Source organism: Pseudochaenichthys georgianus, chromosome 10 (assembly GCF_902827115.2).
Source record: "Pseudochaenichthys georgianus chromosome 10, fPseGeo1.2, whole genome shotgun sequence".
Taxonomy (NCBI): domain Eukaryota; kingdom Metazoa; phylum Chordata; class Actinopteri; order Perciformes; family Channichthyidae; genus Pseudochaenichthys; species Pseudochaenichthys georgianus.
This window is the reverse complement of record NC_047512.1, coordinates 22,818,775-22,841,870: the sequence shown is the minus strand read 5'-3', so window position 1 is coordinate 22,841,870 and position 23,096 is coordinate 22,818,775. Positions and strand designations below refer to the sequence as shown.

Below are 23,096 nucleotides of genomic sequence, written 5' to 3'. Positions count from 1 at the left end.
ACAATGGACACCTATGCAGACAGATACATATCAGACTTGTTTCACTGTCAGGCCACTGGGACAGCGCGGTCTGGCTGAATCACAACTATAAGACCAAATCATGTAGCATTGTCAAGCCTGAAACTGACCTCAGTGATCCCTCCCAAATAAATTCCTCACAGATGACCAAGAGCTAAAACCTGATGTCTATCCTTAAACAAACACAAACAGGATCATATCTCATCATAAAACACTTTATTTCGAAGCACCCTGTGGGATATCTTTTTTATGATTGCATCATCTGATTCATTTCCTGAAATATCACATTACTAGTCCATGACCTGAGACGTCGCAGGTGACAGGAGAACAGGACTTGACCAGGGCGTCATCACAGCAAACCAAAATCCATGTAAGCACTGCAAACACATTTGAAAATAGCACATAAGCACACAAAATGAACATTTGTAATTTAAAATATTAAAAACTCATCTTTGTAAAAACATTCAATAATCTTAAATCATATAAAGAAAACAGAACAATTGTGTAATACCATCATAACCCCTTCTGGACAGTCCTGAACAGAATCATGTGTGTGCCAACAGTTCATAGATGCAATGTGACATTGTGAGAGATTAAAGCAGTGTGAAATGCAAAGTGTGGATCTATCTAGCTTCAGGATCAAATGTTGACCTAAAACTTATTTTCAAAACATTTTTCGAATACCATAAACAATTAAGAGCAAACATCCTTCCCATTAACATGTGTAGTGTTGTCAAAAGACAAAAGCTTATTTGTAAACAATTGTAAAAAGTGCATGACCATTCAACACTGTCTTTTGACATGATTGGTCTGTTTATTTTGTGAGATATTTGTTGTAGTTTCCGATTGCGTCTTTGTCCTTTCCACACAAACACTAAAGTTGCTCAAACTTCTGTTTCCTTTAAGTCTTTGTCTTCAGATTCAGCAGAGTCGGGGCTTTCCTTCCCCGCTCCGGCTGACTTCGACGTCTCCTTGGAGTCGTCGGTGGAGGAGCTGGTTGAACTGGGTTGTTCTGGCTTTGTGTCTGGTCCCTGGTCAGATTCCTGCTTCAGGAATAGAGGGACCACCAGCTGCTCCTTCGTCAAAAGGCCTCGCTGGTCATCAACCCTGCAGCCCTGAGCCCTCGTCAGCATGTCCAGAAACCCTGAAACACAAAATATATCACACAAATTCTTATATTTCTTTCAAATTCAATGTACATCAATGTGCCATCTGCACTGCTGAGTTGCCATACCATCCATTTCCCGGTTTTTACTGGTCTTGGTCTGCGTCTTGGCCCTGTCTGTTTGCAGCGATGATCGGGCCTCAACCCCACCTGCCTGGGACCAGAATGCATTCCATCATTATCAATGTACAGAACCCCCCAGCCGCCCCCCACCTGAATCTCCTCCTAGAGCACCATTGTGTTTATTTAAACCAAATATCTCTCAGAGGGGCGTGGGGAGTGGCTCCTTATTTTCATCTAAAGCTACAGACACAGAATCAGCCCTTTTGAAACAGGGCTGAAACAGAGGGGTTGATGGGATGCTGCAATGTATGATCCGTTTATTTGGAGAAAAACATTTCAGAGACATGTTTTGTATTATATCTGAGACCTATAATATATTGTTGAAAAAGAGTATGATAGTATGGATATTAAAGGTCCTCTATCAAATAAAAAATCTGCATAATGCTGACATGTGCTTGGTAATTATTATTTAAATATAAGGAAGCTTATCAACAAGGTTGTGTCGAAAGTCCCTCCCTTGTTCATGCATATCTGTGGCCTTTAAACGATAACCTTCATCATATTTTCTTTACATATTGACCACGAGCGTCTCAGCAGCTTGCCTTGTACACATGGTGTGTGTTGATGTTTAGCAGTCTATAAAAAATAGCCTCACCTGTGTTGCTGCAGCAGAACTACTGCCTTTTGAAAAAGTGGTCTGGTTTCCTGTTCAAACCACACAAAAGATACAATTCAGTGTCTTCTTCATTTTCTAACAGTAGAAGAAGTCAGTGGGACTGCTGATAATGCCACAGAACTTAACTTCCCCATTGTGTTAAACACTCGGACATAAGCCAAATAAAATATTCCTGACAAGAATTAAACTGGTCCTGCTGGGATGGAACGGCTCTAAATGCAGGGACTGGTGCTGAGGCTGGGCGCACTGATCCAAAGTGAAGTTGGTTGTGGTCTCTTATCAGTTGGGAAATGAAGTGAGTGAACTCAAAGTGACACGGCACTCAACAAACCAAATGGCCTTGGACGTTTCAACCCTACAGAAAAGAATGAAGACACAGAGAGCGACGCACAAAGAAAACAGACGAGGGAAAAAAGGATCCTGCAGACAGTGGCACTGAAATGGACAGGGAAAAGACTTTCTCCTCAAACGCAGCTAAGAGCAAGGGAGAGCAAAGAAATGCAGAAACACTTTGCAGGATGCATTAAGATACAATTATGTGAAAAGGGAGGCACAGCCAGGCTCAAGGCAGCAGAAGAGAACACACAAAGCATCACAGATGTATCACCCATAGAACAACCAGTGGCTGGAGGGCTAAAATGTGCTTTTATTGGATTTCATTGAACTAATTTAATTTACTCGCTGGCCAAGGAGGTTTCTTTGAATTCTGTGGCTGCTTGTGCTTTTGGGCGAGCAGTGCAGTTATAATTAGATTACCTAAACATTATTGTCTGTGGTTCCCACTAAAGTAAAACATTGGTTTTAAGGTCAAGCGTATTAACCTTTGGTTTTGTCAAGCCGAAGCGTCTTATTGGCCAGTCTGAACACGGTGCTGGTCATGTTCAAAGGCTCGTCGCTTCCAACCTGAAAGAAACATAGACAATGAGACATGTTGGAAAGAAGCTGACTTCTTCACAGTCTTGTGAGTATGAAGAAAAGACCACAGGGAAAATGGTTCTTGATGCATAACAGAGAAAACACAGATATGTACAGAGACGCTATAATCCTCGTCACTTGCAAAACCAACACAAACAATGCAACACTTTCAATTTCTCTGAAAGTGAAGGAAACAAATCATCAATAATTTATCAGAGAAATAACTCAAAACACTGGCTACGTGTCATGGTCTCTGTCATACATCATTCAGACACTCACCATGGTGACCAGGGCTTCTTGCGGCTTGAGGTGGTGTTTCTGCAGCACCGCAGAGAGGGCGTCCTGCAGCGTCTTACTGGACTTCACCATGATCCCCACTGTCTTTCCAGTGAAGACAATCTCCAGCCTGAAACGCGCATGCATGTCAATAACACAATACACAACAACCATGTAGAGGTAAAGCATCAGTCAAATCTTGTCTAGAAATATCTGCCACCCAATATTTTAGCAGAAAATCCAAATTTGAAATTGTATTCAATGCTTAAATAGATTTCTAATCTGCCTGGCATGAACACAGGGACTTCCTGTAATAAAGTGAGAAGTGGCATGCTGTAGTGCGGATGGTGGTGTGAAAGGCTGCAAGGGTGACAGACACACACGAAAAAAAGGAAATGAAGGAAGTGGCACAGTTCACTCACGCAAACATGACCCGGAGCTCCAGAGAGACCTGCTGGTCTCTCAGCACGGAGCAGTCCTGATCCAGAGATAAGGGCTGCTGCAGAGAGGGAACAGTGTATCAGAGACTTCAGCATCAACTGGGGATCATTTTAATGTACTTCTTTCATCTTAAAAATGAAAAGGAGGGAGTAAGAGGTTGGGAAGATGTCGGAACAGGAAGAACCATCTTTCTCATACAGCCTGTTGCAAAATATCTATACAGTGTGGCATTTCTTTTTAACAGCTTCTTGATTTTGGGCTGTGGTTGGTGGTGTAGACGGAGCAGCTACTGGCTCACCTTGTCCTTGCCATGAAGGTAGATGATGACATCTTTCAGCGGGAAGCCTCTCTTCTCACACAGGCTTGCCAGCATGTCTTTGATGGGTTGACCGTTACGTGTGGGGGCCAGGGAGGCACTGCCATCGGGTAGGTAGACGCAGCAGTAGCCCCCCTCCACCCCCATCCGACTCACACCACCCTGCTCTGGGGCCCGGGGACTCGATCTGCCATTCTGCATTACAGATGGAGAAGAGAGGTAAAATCGTGAGAGAAATATACTTGAAGGCAATATCTGGGAACTTTATGGCAGTCTTTTTCTCTAAATCGGGAGAGATGACACTTGCAAGAATATAATTAGTTATTCATGTGTGCATATTGTCAAATGATTAGCCAATGCACTGACCTCGATCTGCCTGTAGAGAGAGCCAAGCTCCACCCCGCTGTGGGTCTCTTTCCGGGAGACTGAACCATGGATGTTTGTACCATCTATGGTGGAGAAAACGAACCAAGAGAGGGCCAGGGGAAGAATATAAGATGAAGTCACATAATACACATAAAGATATAACATAGAAACACAACATCTGCCACTACCTTCCCAAGATCCTCTTTTCTGTTGTTGTTTTTCAGAGGCGCTCCTGCCAACTGGAAAGCTGTTAGAGTCTGACTTCCTGTTCTGTTTAAAACAGTGAATAAAGAAACGCCATTAACACCAAAATGAAGACAACTGTCACTCGCATGTTTCTTTTTGCTGCCCTGCCCCTCCGTCCATTTACTCCTTTCACTCTACCTTCTTGTCACTTAACGGGCTTCTGGTGGCCACGTCCTCCCACGATCCCGTGCGGGCCGTCTGTTCAGAGAGCTGAGATACAGATTTACCTTCTACGCCTGACAAGGTGCAGCTCTGGTAGAGAGGAGAGCGCACAAAGCGCCTGTAGCTATCCATCTTCATCAGTTTGAATATCTGAAAAAAGGAGGGATAGTTGAACTAGCAGTCAAGCCGAGTCAACAAACAATTAATCACTGTATTGCTGAGGTAAATGGGAGTACAAACTACAAACATACCTGAGCTTGAGCCTTGTTAAACATATCAGGTGTGGGCTGTTCCAGGTCTTTCTCCTCTGTCTTAGCCGTGTCATCGATGTTGACTGAGTAGGGGGCGTTGTGCGACAGGTAGGTGTTGTAGATGGAGCGAGCTGCAGCCTTCAGCTGGGAAAACAACAGCTCCATCAGACTGAAAGCTCCTCAGCATTCAATATGAACTCTACTTTTGTTTACTTTAACTGGGAATTACCCCTATCAACAGTCAACAACCCTGTCAATGTATGCACTTCCTGCTACTATAATAGAATATAACTACAAAAAGGAAAATATCTAAAAATAAAAAGAATGAAAAAAGATCGATGAACAGCAGCTTTATCCGTCACAAGGCCAACCCTAAATGTTTACTTTCTTACTGAATAGTTGAAAAAAGCTAAGCTTGTTTACTTCACTTCAAAAATATAGCATCCATGTTTCCCTGACTGTATTGTCTACAACTACACATATAAGTCAGGAAACTTCTGTTGAGGAGTATTTATCACAAATGTATGAAAAGGGAGCTTACGCAGAGTAAACACACCAACATAATGAATCAGAGATGACAAGTAACATGCTTCACCGTGTAAAGAGGTAATAAGTGCCATCATACCTCATCCAGGGAGCTGGCTGAGATCTTCCTGAATTTTTCACAAGCTTGCCAGAATAGAATGTTCTCCGCACTCACCTCGGACATCAAGAAGGACTGCAGATAAAGACACAAACACTGTATTAACACATATGGCAAACCTTGAGATGTCACGAGAAAAACACCACTTGAGTTAATCCTGAACACAAAATAACGGCACGTGTTGAGCATGTCTCACCGTGAACTGGCGGACTCCATAGGGATCCTCCAGCAGCTTCTCGATGGAGACGGCCCAGCTCAGCACGTTGTTGGCTTGGCCAGCCTCTCCACCCGGAGTCCCAGGAAGGCTGGAGCTGCTGCCTCCACAGCCCCGCGCAGACATGTTCAACTCTAAAAACACATCCAGACACAAACACACCCATTTATCAGCACGATCAGCATGACCAAGAACGAGACTCAGATATTTTCATGCACAGACACGTTTCTTTTCGGGGGAACGCAAGATGTACGGGACTTTCAGCATGCATGCTTACCTCCGTCTGACACTGCCTGGCTCTGTTAAGAGAGAGATAAAATAGGAACAACATTAGAACAAACATCTGATAATATGCAAAACACCCTTATTAAGGCATCATGGATTCAGGTTACCTGGATAACGACCTTTGTAGAAGTTGAGAAATCCAACATTTACTTGATTTAATCATACAAATTAAAGAGGAATTTCATTTCAGTAACTCATCTCTTTCTGCAATTATAAGTAGAGGGCAGAACCACACAATTCTCTGATGATAGAAATGTGGGCATTTTAATGTATTTAAATACTGAAAATGTATTCTAAAAGTGTTACAATGTGTGTAGCACAGTGTACTGGAACACAGCATACCAGAAACAAGACACATGTTACAAAAGCATGCATTTAGGAAGTGAAATGTGAAAACTAGCTGCATCTTTTTTTCTTAGATGTAACAATGTATTGCAATCAGTCAAGAAGATTTTCACAGGAAGTGGTTGTGACACTGATGACAAGAGCTCTCATTCAGCTTTTAGAGATCATCTTCAGCTTCATCTTGTAAAAGTTATTTCTGTTTCAATTTGAGCACTTTCACATTTCGGCACTGAACATGAATTCTGAAAACTTGTGGAACTCAAACATGTACGCATGTTACTCAAAAACCAGGGTACCTAGATATTGATAAGACACCCAGTGAGGACTAAAAAATATATAATAGTTTTAACAGAAATTGAGGAAAATCCCGGATGATAAGTTAAAAGAACGGTACAACAAAAGCTCCAAAAGGACTTTCCATGTAGAGTTAACACTTTGTCGTTGATCGGTTTTCCCTTACAGCTCTAAATGTATCCAGATGTGTTGATGTGTTTATTTGTCTATGTAGGTTGTTCCTGTTACAATCTATAGATTGCAATCTGTGGGTATAAAGTACAAAATAAAACATTGTCACATTTAACAGTCACCCACACAACTTCACTGTTTAACTGACACCCCACCTATGTCATTAATACACACAAAGCTTACTTGATTTAAGAAACTGTATTTCAATGTTTTGTATCACTTAAAGCTAGGGTAGGTAAGAATGGAGAAACCAGCTCGAGTGCGCTCGAATTTGAAAATACACAACCGTAAAAAAAATCTGCCCCTTCCTTCAGACTTCCTTACAGAGCCCCTCGTCCAACACACAAACGCGCACATGACCAATGAGAGCACGAGATAAGCTTGTGCACAGATGGAAGGCTGACAGGCAGGTAGGCCATGCAGTTATTTTAGCCGGGCCGGCTCAGATGATTGGTCGTGCTTTTTACAGTACTACGGCTTCCACAGATGACATTTTTTAATGTATTTATTGTCAAAGCATTTAATGTATTCATTGCTATCGGGATGTTAAGAGCATTCCATGGAATATAACAAAAGGTGTTTCTGAAGTGAATTACCTACCCTACCTTTAAGCTCTGGATTGGTTTTGTAAATCGTCTTTAAATGAGAATCAACTATTTTTATATTATCTTTAGTCAAGGTTTAAATTGAAAGTCAATTCATGGAATAACCCTAAGGGATCAACATCAAACTGTTGACTCAGAGGTTCATTAAAGACATGTTTAGTCTGCATCCAGTGACTCAAAGTTCCAGGTAAAACCATGGAATTTAGTCCACTCAGTTAAGTCAGTATTAACCAAGGTACCAAGGCCCATTCCTGGTGTAAAAATAGACCACTGAAAACTTTATAAAAACATGAAGAATTTATAGACAATATTTCCATTGTTTTTACTTGAAAAACGTCATATACTATTGTATGTGTGGGGATTTTAGTGCAGGCAAGAGAAAGCTTATTTGTAATGCTTTGCTTCACAACAGCTGAAAAAGGAACAGCTCTTGATAATCTATACATTTGCCCATATAACGTTGATATGGGCTGGCAGTTTCTGCAGGTGTTAGCTCCACTGTGGCTCCACCTCTTCACGTTGTTTTGCTCTACTGCTTAAACTCTGGCTTCAAAAACACACCATGTTGATGCCTACATAAACTTCTTGGTACAGTTGGCAACACACACTTCATCCACAGTTTTCCAGAGTGTAATACAAACCTAATATCAATTTATTATAAGCATGCTCAAGCACCTTTCATGTCCTCATTCACTGTAACAGAGCACAATATTTTAAGATTAGGATTCTCTGTGAATCACTTGAAACAGAGACAAGATATGCAACCACCCTATGAGAGGAAGGAGTCTGACGCACCACCATTTATAGAAACAATTGTAATCACACAGAATACAAAGCACAGAAAGACGCTTTCCACCAACATCCTGGTCTTATTAGCCACTGTGAAACACATCTATATGTAATGTCTCGCACAGAGTTGAATGAAGCCAACTCAGCCTACACATAACAGATTGCTTTGGTTTTCGCTTCCGACTCGAGAAGGCCGGTTCTGTTTTCAGTAGCAACCAACTGCAAGCCACACAGCCTGGCACTTTTAAGATAGCTTACACAAGAAACTGATGTTCGAAACGTAGGTATTCTGAGCTGGACGACAGCTCGACAGTATGAGAAAGGTTAAACAGCAGAGTTTACCAAATTATTATAACACTTACTGATATTTAACCCACTTTACTCCAAATTATTTCCAACAGGGCGCTTTAAAGTCCTCTACGTAAGGGCTGATACATCTCTTTCTTTCTATAGAATAAACAAACCAATGAAACAGATGCAGAACCAAACCGAACCAAGCAAGAGTTGCCAACTCACCATGTGGCCAACAGGAATCCCCAGAGAATTGCAGTTCTTCGCCATGGTGGCTCAGACACCAAAACACAAGTTGAAGTCTGTATGCAACGTGCACACTCTCAGGGAACACAGTTAAGTGCTCCACCCAAACATGATGCAGTCTTCATACACACACACAAACTCATCACTTGGGCCTTCCTGTCACTTCCTGTCCGGAAGGGAAGTCTTGCCATAGCAACAAGCCACAAAAGAGGAAGTTTGGTTACTCTGATCAAACTGTTTTCAGCCTACGTCTTGATAAACCCTATGATGTGGGAACCCAGACAAGACGAACACACTCATTCTGCTTTTGTCACTTTGCGAGTCAATTGACGCAGCTTACAACAAATATAAAATCCAAAGATAACTTTTCAGTGCAACACCTCAAAACATATTCAAGCATTTGTTTCCTTTTACTTACAAGTCATTGAGATTTAGAGATTTAGAAAACACAAGGCCTCAATCTGTTATTTTAAAATGGTAATCCTGCAATGCAGGAACTCAGACTCAAGACATTACTAGACTTCTACAAGATGTTGGCAACATTTCAATATCACAACTCTCAATTATGAGCTATTATATATTAACAGAACATTTCACAATAACATTACATTTTTTAACAGCATATTTTAACGAGGTCTGGTACAAAGAGTAGACTAGGAGTTCATAATTATTTAGCAGCCACAGCAATCAAATTATTGTAAAAGGAGTCCAAGTAAAAAAAAAAAGTGCACATTTACACTAATGTTTATATATTTCCAAATGCTGTAAATAACGCATTCACTCTGGTTTACATACCTTCTTCTTTTCTGCCATGATGCCAGTGGTGCAAAGTTTTTCATATTTCTTGAACTGCTTTTGTGCAGCATATTTTGCTAGACGGGAGAACCTGCGATAAAGTCCTCTGACAGCGACCATCTTCAGGGAAACAGACACAATGCAAGAGCGATGGGCAAGAAGACAAGAGAGCCGACAGCGCTGGAAGTCTGCAGGTCAGAGTTAATCAGCACAGCCGAGGGCCGCAGGTGTGGCACGGCAGTCATTAACAGTGCACCTTACTTGTACTGTCACCTAGCTTTCATGTGCGACAACAACTTACCTGTTTGCTTTAGCTAGGATATCAACGTTTTTGTGTGGCCATATGCGTAATGTTAAAACTCATGTGTCAAAAGTTGTTCGTAATAGCAACATTGAAACAATACTTTACTAGCAACGCAGTTTAGCCTAGATTCAGGGTTGCCAACTCTCACGCATCTGGCGTGTGACACACGCTTTCACTCTCAATCTCACGCTCTCACTCTGCCCAAACTATTCTCACGCCAAAACAAGCAATCACAGACAGCAGTTAGTACGATTGATTTCAGTAGTCACTTGTTTGGAAATACCGAAGACTAGAAACGGTTTTGAAAACTTTTGTCAGGTAGTGATCGTCTTCTCAATAGAACATCTTTGATAATGTCTTCTGGCCAATCAGAATCAAGATAACGGCGTGGTGTTGTTGCAGGAAGTCCCGACGGAGAATACTTTTGCTGTAGTACATCTCTATACATCGATACAACATTACGTGTTGATAGAAATCAACACGTAATGAAATAAGACCCCACGGTTTGATGATTGATAGGTGTGTGGGATGTCTTTCATTTTGACACACAGAATAATGGGGGCTATCCACATCCACCCTTATCCACAATGTAACTTAATTCACAGCCCTCTTCTCTCTGTGAGGAGCAGCAGGTTCAGCTTTCAGAACAAAGTAACACAAAACTAAAATGGCATTCATTTTTTTTAAATGTGTAGTAATAGATTTATTTATTTTTCTTCTCAAGAGAGTACCAGAATGTGTATTTTATGTTAGTATTTCAAAAAACTCTTTCACTTGTGGGGAGATTGCAGGATTGGCTCCAGGTCGCCCTTTTTATTTACTTCAAGACAAATGTGCCTTTTTATTTCATACAGTTCAATTCGGATTGAGACGGAAATAATCTAAACCTCACGCGTGGCGTTTCACTGTCAAGGGGGGCGATATAGCGTGTATGTAATTACATTGCAAATACTGATTTGAGCCCCACCACTGTATGGGTTAGCCCTACCGTAGATTACCCAACACAAATACTCTGGAGCCGCAACTGCCGACCCGTATTGCGCATGCGCAGATCTAAAATCCAGTAGAAATTATAAAAAAGTAAAAGTCTGCTGCTTATTGTTCTACTAGGCCAAAATAGAGTCAAAGAGTATATGAGAGTGAGTGTGTTAATTAATATATTTGGCAGTTTGGAGTAAGTCTGTAGATTTGTTTGTGTCTGTGTGTTTCACGTATAGGCCTCTCACGATAATTAATTGTGTTGGATACATTTTCCTGGAAATTATTGCGATAAACGATAATATTGTCGGCACCGTTGTATGACCATTTTAGACCACTGACATAAAGATAATATATAATAATAATTCAAGTACATCCTTTCAAACTGCTAGTCACATCCTCATGTAAATGGCAATTTATCGAGTTCATTTTTATTGATCAAACCATAAGTCAATTAATTGCTTATCGCCACAGGCAGACAATAAAACAGTGGAAACAAACATGTGTTTGACTTTCATTAGTGAATGAAACGTTGTGCCCTTTATAGTCTGTGTCCAATATTGTGTATTTGTATAATATTGTATATATATCCTATATATATGCTAAGGTCCCGCTGCTGACACGATAGCAGTCATTTCGTGTGCATATGTAATTAAACCCATGATATAAAAATCTCACTCCAGCCAGGTACCCAAAGTTGGCAACCCTGGCCTAGATACAAATAGTAAAGGGAGACAGTGAAACCAAATGGAATACTTTTTAGAATGATAGAAAGCAAGGAATTCAAAAGTTGCAGAATAAATGTCATGGTGGTAACTTACCTAAGTAAATACTATGCTGTAGCATGTTTAGAATAGTGGCTAACGTTACCCAGCCAGCCTGGCCTTGTGACTCCACCTGGTCCAGAGATTTGTAAATGTATCACACTCAAATGTTCAGTCAGTAACAGGAGCAATCTCCCCTCAGTTGTAATGTCACCTCACCTTCAACTGTATGCTTTATAAATATGATCTTACTTACAGTAGCCTATATGCAAACTGATTTCCAATTTGCATTTAATGTTACTGATTAACACGCTATCTTCAAAAGCCTATCGTTAGCTTGTGGTGGCTTTAAAGGTCACATGTCATGGCCATTTCCACTGATCATAATTCCATTGTTGTGGTCTACTAGAATAGATTTATAGTGTGCAATTTTCCAAACTCACATTGGTTTCGCATACAGCATCTCTGTAAAGTATGTGTATTCACTCTCTCCAATAAACGGCTCGTTGCAGCTCCCCCCCCCTCCCTGTGAGCACAGTGTGCTCCGATTGGTCGGGACGTTGTGAATCGCGCTAAGCTCCGTGGAGGTGTGATTTCCTTGTTTAGCGATACACAGCGAAACACAGCCAAATTCACCCTGAGCACACACAAAGTCACAGCCGAAGTAAAAACAATAAGTGTGGCTTGATATTGAGTAAGAAAAAGGTTGATAAACGCTGTGAGAATGGGTCTGCAGAGAGAATTTCGCCGCGATCCCAACTGTCTGTTATCAGCCTGCAGCCAGGGAGGAGAAATCAGCAGAGCTGCATGCACTGAGTGTGTGAGGAAGTCCGTGGATTGGTCAATTTGGACCAATCAGCGGGGGCTTAACGTAACGGCTCCGCGGACGTAACATAACGGCTCCACGGATTGGTCCATTTCGTTCCGGGGACGACATGACATCATGATGTACCCGGAAGAATGAAATGGACAGTGACGTATCTCCAACGAGGCGTTTTGGGGAGGTATTTTCTGTTTTAGAGCTTTACTCCCTACATGGTGCACTTTGAGGGTTTTGACTCTGCAGACCGTTTACATGCATAAAAACCTTCATAACACACAAGGGGACGGGCAATAACCGGAAAAGCATGACATGTGACCTTTAAGAGGATGAGTGGCATGGAAACGTGTTACTGTGAAGGCAGTAGCAAGTTTGTGTAACATGGTTAAATTATCCTTGTATTATGCTTGTAAGTAGCATGTAATGTAACATTTAGAAACTTAGGGAAGAAAATAAGGTTTATTGGCAAGTAGCTTATGTTCCTCATACTTGCCAATTAAGTCAACATATTATTGGAAATAAAAATACAGGCAAAGTACTGCAAGTACTGAAATATAAATAAAAACTTAAATATAGAAAGATAAGAAAAGGACAAAAATACATAGGCTACAGTTTTGTAATCGCGTCAAATATTTAGGCTACAATATAACTAGTGTGTAGAACAAAAGTGCAGCTGATGCTGCAGAGTTTTGGTCACAGAGAGTGGATCCTGTATCCTGTCATAAACTGAATATGTGTAGAAATATTTGGCTGCTGCTGCCATTTAAAGGTGGGGTAGGTACGTTTGACAAACCGGCTCGAGATCACTAGAATTTGAAAATACACAACCGGAGAAAATCCGCCACTTCCTTATAGAGCCCCTCCTCCAACACACACGAACGCGCACATGACCAATGAGGGCACGAGATAAGTTTGTGCCCCGATGGAAGGCTGACAGGCAGGTAGGCCATCCGGCCCGGCTAAACGGATTGGTTGTACTTTTTACAGTATTACGGCTTCTACAGATGACATTTTTTTTATGGATTTTTTGTCAAAGCACTTAAGATATTCATTGCTATCGGGATGTTAAGAGCATTCCATGGAATATAACAAAAAGTGTATCTCGAGCCGGTTTCTCAAACTTACCTACCCCACCTTTAATTAAGGAAAATTAATAACGATTATTTTATGTAATAGTATTCACTTGGTTGACCAATTAATGTAATCAACTTAAAAACTACACAACAATGTAAAAGTAAGTTGAAAACAGGTTAAAGTTGATCTCAATGCTCACAAAGAAATCCTTGAATCAAAAACATTATAACTTCAGTTGGAGTCAGGGTGAGCACACAATCCAGATTGATATTACCCAAAACCTGCTACCCTTATGATACAATACTGTTGACCTTCATCACTGGGATGGGGTTAGGCTATGGTTTGGTTGAGGTTAAGGCTGTGGCCACAAGAGGACGAAAACGGCTAAACGCATAGGATTAACGCAAACGCAATCGCAAACAAGCTTCCGTCCACACGCAATAGTTATCCGGATAGTGTCTGTCCACACCAGACCGCTCCGTTTAGCTCCAACCGCTGGAGAAGCTGCAGTACATATGCAGGAGCCTGTACGTGGCGCTGTAACTTCCTCCACAAAAGCAGCATGGTTGTCATGGTTGCCCTTCTGTTTATTCTCCGCGGTGGGGGCCGAGGGAACCGGGCAGAGTTTTTCGCCAGTCAGCGTGTATTAAAGTTTAAATCTTCCGGACAAAATTATAAAAGTGCCGGTCAAAGGTCTTCTTTGTTATTTATTGAGCTTTAAAACAAATGAATAACGACTATATATTATAATAATAAAATACACGGAGCCTCTCTTTTTCCTCCCTCTCTTCGGACAGCGTCAGTGTCTGTCTCATGCAGCAGCTCATCCAGTAATCAGTGACCCGGCCGACTGTAAAAATAAACATATTTATAACTAGTTTAGGTAGTTTGAGAGGTAATTAAAATAGCTAAGGGTGATGATCTGACTTGAAGTGTGTGTTTTGCTGCAGCGGGAGGAGCTGCAGGTGAGCAGAGCTGCGTGTCTCCGTCCTGTCAGATTAGACTTCACTCGCGAGAGAAAGATAAATAATCTGAATTCAGGGTGCAGTTTACTTTGACGTGGGGGTGAGCAGCAGAGGAGGGGAGAGGCGGGGCTATTGCCTCATCATTATTGCTGTAGATGTTGCACAAACAACTGTAGCATGGTCAATAGCGCCCGGAGCACAATAGCAACTCTGCGATCCGCCATTGTTGTTGTTGTTGGTGGCGAAACACTTCAGCAATGGCGCGGGGTAAGCGGAGGTGAGCAGAAGAGGTGGGGAGAGGCGGGGCTATTGCGCAATCACAGTGATCTGAAAATGTTCGGATAGGGCGTACACACGGAGCCGTTTGACCCCCCAGAGCAACACACTCTCACTCCCTAAGCGTCCAATAGCGACGTTTGGTCAGTGTCCGTGGCGTCCAATTGTGACGCTCCTAGGCTCCTTCAGCGTCATAAAGGGACACAAATAGCTTTCAACTGATTGCAATGTATTCCCATCTGCGTCGGGATTTGACGCTCATGGAAGCACGGCATTCTTTATGCCGGCTGCCCTTAAAGGCAATGTGAGCATCCATTCTCATTGGATAACGTAGAATTTTACACCCGGAAGTAAGTACTCCTCTTACTGTCGATTGATTTTACAGTGATATCTGCACTACTCATCAACTAAAAAACACCAGATTATCCTTGTTAATTACACAACATTGATTGGTTTAAATTGTGTACAATGCTTTTGTATTTTTCCCCTTCGATTCGGAGAAACAAATATGTTTTCTGAGTAAAGGATGGCAGAAGACACTACACTACCCAGAATCCCCAGCTATCGTTTGGCCTACACCATGTGCTCTGTTTGACAAACCCCGTTTTTTTCACCATTCATTCCGATGGCTAGCGTCTATGTCACGTGATCTTCAAATGTCTCCCTGCAGAAAAAGAAAACATGGCCGAACTTCGTTTTATTCTAGGTGTAAAAGGCCTATTTTAAAGTTAGTTTTGCCATTAAAATGCGTTTTGATGTCAGTTGATGCGAGAAATATGAGTTGTTATTTCAGATTATGTGTGCAGTGGATGTACATGATCTTTAGTTTGCTAGTTATTACGAAGATTACTTCAGGAAATCGCGACGTTTTCATTGTTACCAAGGTGGTTGCTAGGGACGCTGCTATCGATATTATTTCTGTTATGTTGTGTAACTGTTTAATGGTGTTATCTTTATTGCTACCCCCCTTCCCCGTCAATGTATAGTGTTGGTCCACAGCCTAAACATATTAGTTTAACAAAATCCGCATCTAAAGATAGCCTACGTTATTTCCCCCCTGTGCAATTCCAGTCTCACATCTCAGAGCACACCGTCATTAACAAATACCGGAAACAGACCGAAATAATAATAATACCTTATTCCGAGTGTGCTTGCTTTTCTCTTTGAAAGTCATCACATAACGGCATTGTAATACACGGTTCGGCTGCATTACATATTACATAATCTGCCGTAGTTCTGTATTTATAGAGCCCTGATGAGAAGACAAACATGAGGAACTGAAAACGTGACGTGGATCATAAATATATCAGCCATTAAACAACATCTTACATTTCTTTTCACACAATGCGTCTCCTTGCAGTATCAACACTAATTCAGCTCACTTTTATATTTGATCCAATTGGTAGATAGGCTGTATTTACACCATAAAGGTGCACAGCTGATATCAAGGGACACCTGGTGGTTAAAGCATGTTATTGAATTTCAATATTTTTATTATTAGATATTAATACGATCCCTATAAAGTATATTCATTACTCGTTATTCTCTACTAATTGTTAATTAAAGACTGTATGTAATGACTATTTTGCACATCCCTTTCAAGATTTCAAGATTTTCTAAGGTTTATTGACATATCATATAGGCCTACACAACTGTGGTGTAGTTCTGCACTGAATGAAAAACTTGGGTCGCAGGTTCCTCAATAGTGCATTACAAGACATCTATCAATATGTGTGCATACCTCCAGCAATGTTAACTATGTTGAAGCACTTATTTTAACTGATATTATACATAATGTATTATGCTCTTATAGATGTATGTAGATATTTCATCTCCGGCCTTGTCAGGTATTGAACAATCAATAAATAAAGAACACAGAATTGTTGAATATAAAACACAGAATTTATGTGATTATACTAAATGATTTTCAAATAAACACAACTGCATATTTAACTGTTACACATGCTGATGTAACGCAAATGTTCCAACTTGGGATCAATAAAGTATATCTTATCTTAAGCTGATCGATGGCTACTGCCATATTTGCAAAATGTGCCTCTGAACCTTGACAAGTGCATGTTTCAGGCTTATCAATTAATGTAATGTAATGTTATCACAGGGGTCACACACATAAGACCAGCTGTTAAATAAAGCTCTTCTGACCTTAGCTGGCATGTGGGTATATATAGTAATACTGCCCATAATGGGCACAAGCAATTTTCACCCATTTATTAATTATATGTTTTAAATGTGAGTGTTTCCTTTCCCCTAAACCTCCAGGGATGTACACAGTTTAATACTGGCAACTTCTTATTATGGGAAATACGAAAACGTCTTTTAAAACTACAACTCCCAGTAGAGACGTGCCATAGATTGAGAACATGTTCCGAAACAGAATAGCCAGCATGTGTAGTTCTGGGGACGGGGTGGGGGAGGGGGGACGCGGTGGGCCCGTTCAAATCCAGTTTTGGACAGTCTGCCGTGGTTCCATCCCATTTCAAGTGCTGTTCGAGAATCGGCTTAACCCTCGGAGCACACTCTCCAATCACAGAGCTTGAGGACTATCACGGGTTTGTCAAGAGCACATGGTGTAGTCCAAACGATAGCTGGGGATTCTGGGTAGTGGAGTGTCTTCTGCCATCCTTTACTCCTGGGAATGGATGCTCACATTACCTTTAAGGGCAGCCGACATAAACGAATTCCGTGCTTCCATGAGCGTCAAATCCCGACGCAGATGGGAATACATTGCAATCAGTTGAAAGCTATTTGCGTCCCTTTATGACGCTGAAGGAGCCTAGGAGCGTCACAATTGGACGCCACGGACACTGACCAAACGTCGCTATTGGACGCTTAGGGAGTGAGAGTGTGTTGCCCAGAGAGTTGCGTATGCCTTTCTATCCACCTTGGGACCCGTTATCGTTTCCTCAGTCGTTTAGTGCCGTATTCGGTCGTCCTCGTGTGGCCGAACGGTCTATATGACACTAAACAGTAACGCAAACGACCGAATTCGTCCTCGTGTGGCCGCAGCCTAAGATAGGGAACACTACCAGACTATTTTATGTATGGAACCTGATCTTCATTCCAGTACATTACATGTTGAGAAGAGAGTCAAAGTGACTCAGAGACTATTTGAATCCCAAAACCATTTTATTTTTTTACCATGCAGAGTTTGCATGTTCACGATGTGTATGTGATGCTCTTTTGTACTCCCACGAACCAATCACACGCAGGTTTGATTATATTAAACTCCTAATTGCTCCACCTTTGGCTGTTAGGAGTGTAATGGTGTTTGTGTTTTCCATTCTCTCCAATGTGCACCTTGCTTATTTTGCATGCTGGGATATTCTCCAGTCCTCTAGGTCTACTCTAGACCCTAAAGGGGGTTAAGAAATTAGATGGATAATCAGCACACTCTACTGGCCACTGCATGAATACCTAATGTGTATGATACTGTGTATAAATCATAGACTGTATATGTAAAGGTATAAATGCAATTGATGACTTAAATGATAGAAAATATTTAATTTCCTGCTCTCCCAAAATTGGCTTTAAACCCATCTATTCTGAGCGAAGTTATTCTGGTATGTGTCACATTAGACTTTGCATCAGTAAATTATTGTTTTGCTTATAACCAGTTATCCTTCAGCATACCTCTGTCTTTGTCTTTCATATTACGTGTCCATTTCTCTATTTCTCCTTCAACATTCTTTTTGTAATAGTCAAAATCCCCTAATTGTAGCCTTAATGTTACCCCACACCATTAGAAGTATAGCACCAGTAGTCTAAAAGTCATCATGGCCATCGCTCCCAGCTATGAAACATACAAACCGAGATATTGTTTGCGCCATGAAGTTCCAGGAAATAATTTATTTGCATTGGTATCAGTGTTTATGATCAGCTCTGCCATGCCTTCCTGAAGCAAAGACCATAAGGCTAGGCAAAACAGAGCAGATCATCATTCAACTCTGTGAGTGAGGAGAGAACACACCACAGGTAAAGGCAAACCTTTGATCATTATTTTCTACCTTCATGATTATGTTATACATCATGCACAAGATGATAGAATCGTGAGTGCTGTGACATTTTGTATTCCTATTTTTTTCTTAAATGTTGCTTTATTTTTATTCATAACGTTTCTGATCTCATTCTACTGTTGAACTTATTTAATTTAATTATGTTTTCCAACATAGAATGGTTGTGAGAGGGGTAACCCTATACCTTTTGCTTGGTTATCTCATCAAAGGTAAGGAGCCACTTCTTAATATATAATATATATATATTATATTCCTATTTATCATAAATGTATATGTCTGTTTAGCTCTACACCCAAAACATATCATTTTATTTATTTTTTATTTTAGCAGGTGCTACCTCCACCTGTGCTAATAATGTGTGTCTGAGATGTAACACCACAGCAACAGGGGCAGGTAAAAATGAAGTATTAATAACCTCTTACTATTTATAGACTACAGAGAGGCAAACAATTGTGAGTTGAGATGCAAAGATAAATGTTCTTAATCCTATGCTTTCCGCTTCTGTTTTCCTTATAGACCCTTGTGAACTCTGCAATGCAACACACTGCATCAGTGGTGAGTGCTATCTTTCTTTTTAAATGTTTTTCATTTTTAAGTTTCATTATTCTTCTTATATGGTGTATGTATGCATGTTTCATTGAGTTGAATAAGTAAGTGTGGGTCTATCTATATTTTAAAAACATTATTTTTGAATAAAATGTGAATGTGACTGTATTCATTTCCATGTTTACTATTCTCTCTATTATCAGATGTTCCATCAAACTGCACAACAGGTAACCTCTTACCAAACACATTAAGTGACAATCATCTGATTACCTTACACTATCACAGTTGTGTTATTCCCCTCAAATATTAACCCTGCCCATCAGGCTTTCAGGTTTCTATCAGCAGCAATGATTCCAAACTTGTGGAGGGCGACGACCTCATTCTAACATGTGTCCATAACCTTCCCGATGTGAATCATACATTTGGGTGGAAGATGAATGGAGTCACAATTCAGGACCAGAACGAAAGTGAGCTGCATGACAAAAAGGTGTTGTCAAACAAAGCAGGCACGTACATCTGCTACGTGGAGAACTTGTGTGGCAATTATCAGTCTCTGCCACATGTTGTCGCTGTAGAGAGTAAGTAGACATCTCCCTGTTTATATCACACAGTCACAGATTACATAGATTTAAGCCTATAACTATTTTGCATTGTACAATTTCTGAATTTGAAATTACAGATCTTAAAGATTTAACTAAAATATGAATAGTTATAAAAAACATATTTTTTATTTTAGCAGGTGCTACCTCCACCTGTGCTAATAATGTGTGTCTGAGATGTAACACCACAGCAACAGGGGCAGGTAAACATGAAGTATTAATAACCTCTTACTATTTATAGACTACAGAGAGGCAAACAATTGTGAGTTGAGATGCAAAGATAAATGTTCTTAATCCTATGCTTTCCGCTTCTGTTTTTCTTATAGACCCTTGTGAACTCTGCAATGCAACACACTGCATCAGTGGTGAGTGCTATCTTTCTTTTAAAATGTTTTTCATTTTTAAGTTTCATTATTCTTCTTTTTGGTGTATTTATGCATGTTTCATTGAGTTGAATAAGTAAGTGTGGGTCTATTTATATTTTAAAAACATTATTTTTGAATAAAATGTGAATGTGACTGTATTCATTTCCATGTTTACTATTCTCTCTATTATCAGATGTTCCATCAAACTGCACAACAGGTAACCGTGACAATCATCTGATTACCTTAGACTTTCACAGTTGTGTTATTCCCCTCAAATATTAACCCTGCCCATCAGGCTTTCAGGTTTCTATCAGCAGCAATGATTCCAAACTTGTGGAGGGCGACGACCTCATTCTAACATGTGTCCATAACCTTCCCGATGTGAATCATACATTTGGGTGGAAGATGAATGGAGTCACAATTCAGGACCAGAACGAAAGTGAGCTGCATGACAAAAAGGTGTTGTCAAACAAAGCAGGCACGTACATCTGCTACGTGGAGAACTTGTGTGGCAATTATCAGTCTCTGCCACATGTTGTCGCTGTAGAGAGTAAGTAGACATCTCCCTGTTTATATCACACAGTCACAGATTACATAGATTTAAGCCTATAACTATTTTGCATTGTACAATTTCTGAATTTGAAATTACAGATCTTAAAGATTTAACTAAAATATGAATAGTTATAAATACACCTCAATGACTGTTGATAGCATGTTTCTTTTCCTGCCTTTTATGAAATGTTTCCTCATCCAGACAATTCGCTGTTGTTACTGGTGGTTTGTGGTGTTTCCGCTCTGGTCCTGGTCTTGGTTATGGGGCTGGTTATGAAGTTCAAGCTGAAAAGAGACAACGGTAAGAGCTCATTTGAGGTTAGCTATGGCATCATACAGGAGTTTTAAAGCATCTCTTTTTTATTTATTCAATTAACTAGATTGTTTTTATTAAAAAAAAGAGTGATGATAGATATAATGCAGCACTATGTTAACTAAAGTGTAGGAGTATTATATGTATTTATATTGCACTTATTTTGCTTCTTGCAAAGGCATTTATGAGAAGACTGTTATCCCACATTTCTGTCCATAAAATATAAGGCTTCAGTCGGCAGTTTAGCTTAGCATAGCATAAATGCTGGAAAGAGCTAAACAACTAAGCTGCCTCGAAATCTAACACATTCAACCAATCGTCATCTAAGTACTTCCAATCAACACATTATATCTGTTAAATCTGTACACAAATTCAAGATCAACAAAATTGCAGTTTTACAGGGGTTTTTGCCAGGAGAAGTTGTCGGGCAGCCATTGTGGACGTTACCACCCCTTGCCACTAAATGGTCTGCACTGGAAATCGCTGAAGTTTTTATTTATTGTGTACAGTATTTTACTGTTCACAATTAAACTAACAAGTTAATGAGTTAGCTCAAGTGGTGCTCAGAGGTGGACTTTTTCTATTCTTAATGCTAAGCTAAGCTAACCGGCTGTCGACTCAAGCAACATTTGTACAGTTAAGAAATGTATGTGGTATTGCTGTTTCATCTAACTCGGCAAAAATGCAAATCGATGTACTTCCAAAACTGTCTGTAATTTTTTCATATGACTCAATTTTGAACTACAGATTTTAATTGTATTATTGTAAAGTATAAAGTATGACACCTTTGAACTCTCTCTGCAGCTAAACACAGAGAGAGGATGAGGCAGAAGGCCACCGTGGAGCAGAGGGCCGCTCCTTTCACACCAAGAGAATCCTAAACGACAACCAGTCTATTAACCTTAGATCTAGAGCAGCCATATTGTTTCATCATTTGTTGTTGTTGTATTTGATGCATGAATAAAACCCATTTAATCTCTGTCTTTAAGGCTAAGTGTCCGTGATCAGCTGACGTTACAGGGTTTATGAATAGCCATTTCAAGACCAGGGTGGATGATGTTCAACACAGCACTCATGTAAACCCCGCCCTCTGACCGGAGAGCCTGTTTGGTTGTGGAAAAGCATCTAGAAATGTTTTAATCTTGATACAGGACAGGCTCTCTCAAACTAATCCTGTTGAATGCTCTACTTACAGGAATACACACTTTAGATGACACACACACAGCAGTTTAATAGTGGCTGGCATGTAATGGATATATGGGATGTTAATGCTATCCTCTCCCAAGAGATGGGTGATGTGGGATTTTAGGGTTGATTTACAAACACTGAAATAGTAAGTAAGTGGCCTGGTTAAACTACATGACATACTGTAATCCTTAATAAGTGTATGCCTTAAACTCCATGCTGTCAGTCCATGCTCTTAGGGTCAGTATTTTTCTGCATAAAAGGCAAGTTTTCCCCATCAGCCATATGGCAACTTGTTCAAACATGTTTCTATTTTCTACACATAACATCCGTGTGAGTATGTCAGAACTGTTTATAGCATTTCCTCCTATAGCAGGTGGCTAAGGGATAATCCAGGTAAAGCCAGTGCAAAGTGGAGATGGAGGGATGGACAAAGATGGGGGGGGTGGCCTTTGCATGGGTGACTAGGGCTAATTCTGGCCTCCTAATCCCAGTAACATCCACCCTCCCCCTCTTCCTCCTCGCTAACTCCAAGGCGGCAGAGAGGAGCTATTGACGCCCAGGTAGACATTTCTATCTCATACACACATAGCCCTTTACCTACTCAAGTTTAGAGAGAAGAGCGAGGGAAAAGATAGAGGCTGTTGGTACCTTTTCTAGATAGCTAACCTGGGTGACTGGAAAGCTAACACACCTGTGAGAGCTTCACTGGAGATGTAGCTGCAGCCCTCCAGTCTAGTAACAGGAA

General features: G+C 40.6%; 1 protein-coding gene across 4 annotated transcripts; it reads right to left on the bottom strand.

Annotated features, from left to right (window-relative positions):
* Positions 1-219: 219 nt before the first annotated feature.
* Positions 220-10,071, bottom strand: rgs14b (regulator of G protein signaling 14b). Of its 4 annotated transcripts, XM_034093646.2 has the most exons (16): positions 9,875-10,071; positions 9,574-9,693; positions 6,030-6,051; positions 5,735-5,886; positions 5,521-5,613; positions 4,896-5,039; positions 4,621-4,794; positions 4,425-4,506; positions 4,237-4,319; positions 3,853-4,065; positions 3,536-3,612; positions 3,117-3,243; positions 2,744-2,825; positions 1,902-1,951; positions 1,253-1,337; positions 220-1,162 (listed from the first exon to the last, which is right to left on the bottom strand). In XM_034093646.2, the coding sequence occupies exons 2-16, from the start codon at positions 9,691-9,693 to the stop codon at positions 903-905; spliced, it is 1,764 nt and encodes a 587-aa protein (XP_033949537.1). In that variant the 5' UTR covers positions 9,875-10,071; the 3' UTR covers positions 220-902. The 4 variants fall into 4 exon arrangements, with proteins under 4 accessions (XP_033949537.1, XP_033949536.1, XP_033949538.1 ...); XM_034093645.2 differs by lacking the exon at positions 9,875-10,071 and having other exon boundaries at positions 9,574-9,786; XM_034093647.2 differs by lacking the exon at positions 9,875-10,071 and having other exon boundaries at positions 3,536-3,609; positions 9,574-9,786.
* Between the last annotated feature and the right edge of the window lie 13,025 nt (positions 10,072-23,096).

What these genes read in the sequence shown, in the direction of transcription:
- rgs14b (XM_034093646.2), bottom strand. Translation starts at nt 9,693, where the DNA reads ATGGTCGCTGTCAGAGGACTTTATCGCAGGTTCTCCCGTCTAGCAAAA. An exon ending in TTAACAAGGCTCAAGCTCAG is followed by an intron (nt 4,795 to 4,895) that starts GTATGTTTGTAG and finishes TCCTTTTTTCAG; the next exon opens with ATATTCAAACTGATGAAGAT. An exon ending in ACCTTCATGGCAAGGACAAG is followed by an intron (nt 3,613 to 3,852) that starts GTGAGCCAGTAG and finishes CCCTCTCTGCAG; the next exon opens with CAGCCCTTATCTCTGGATCA.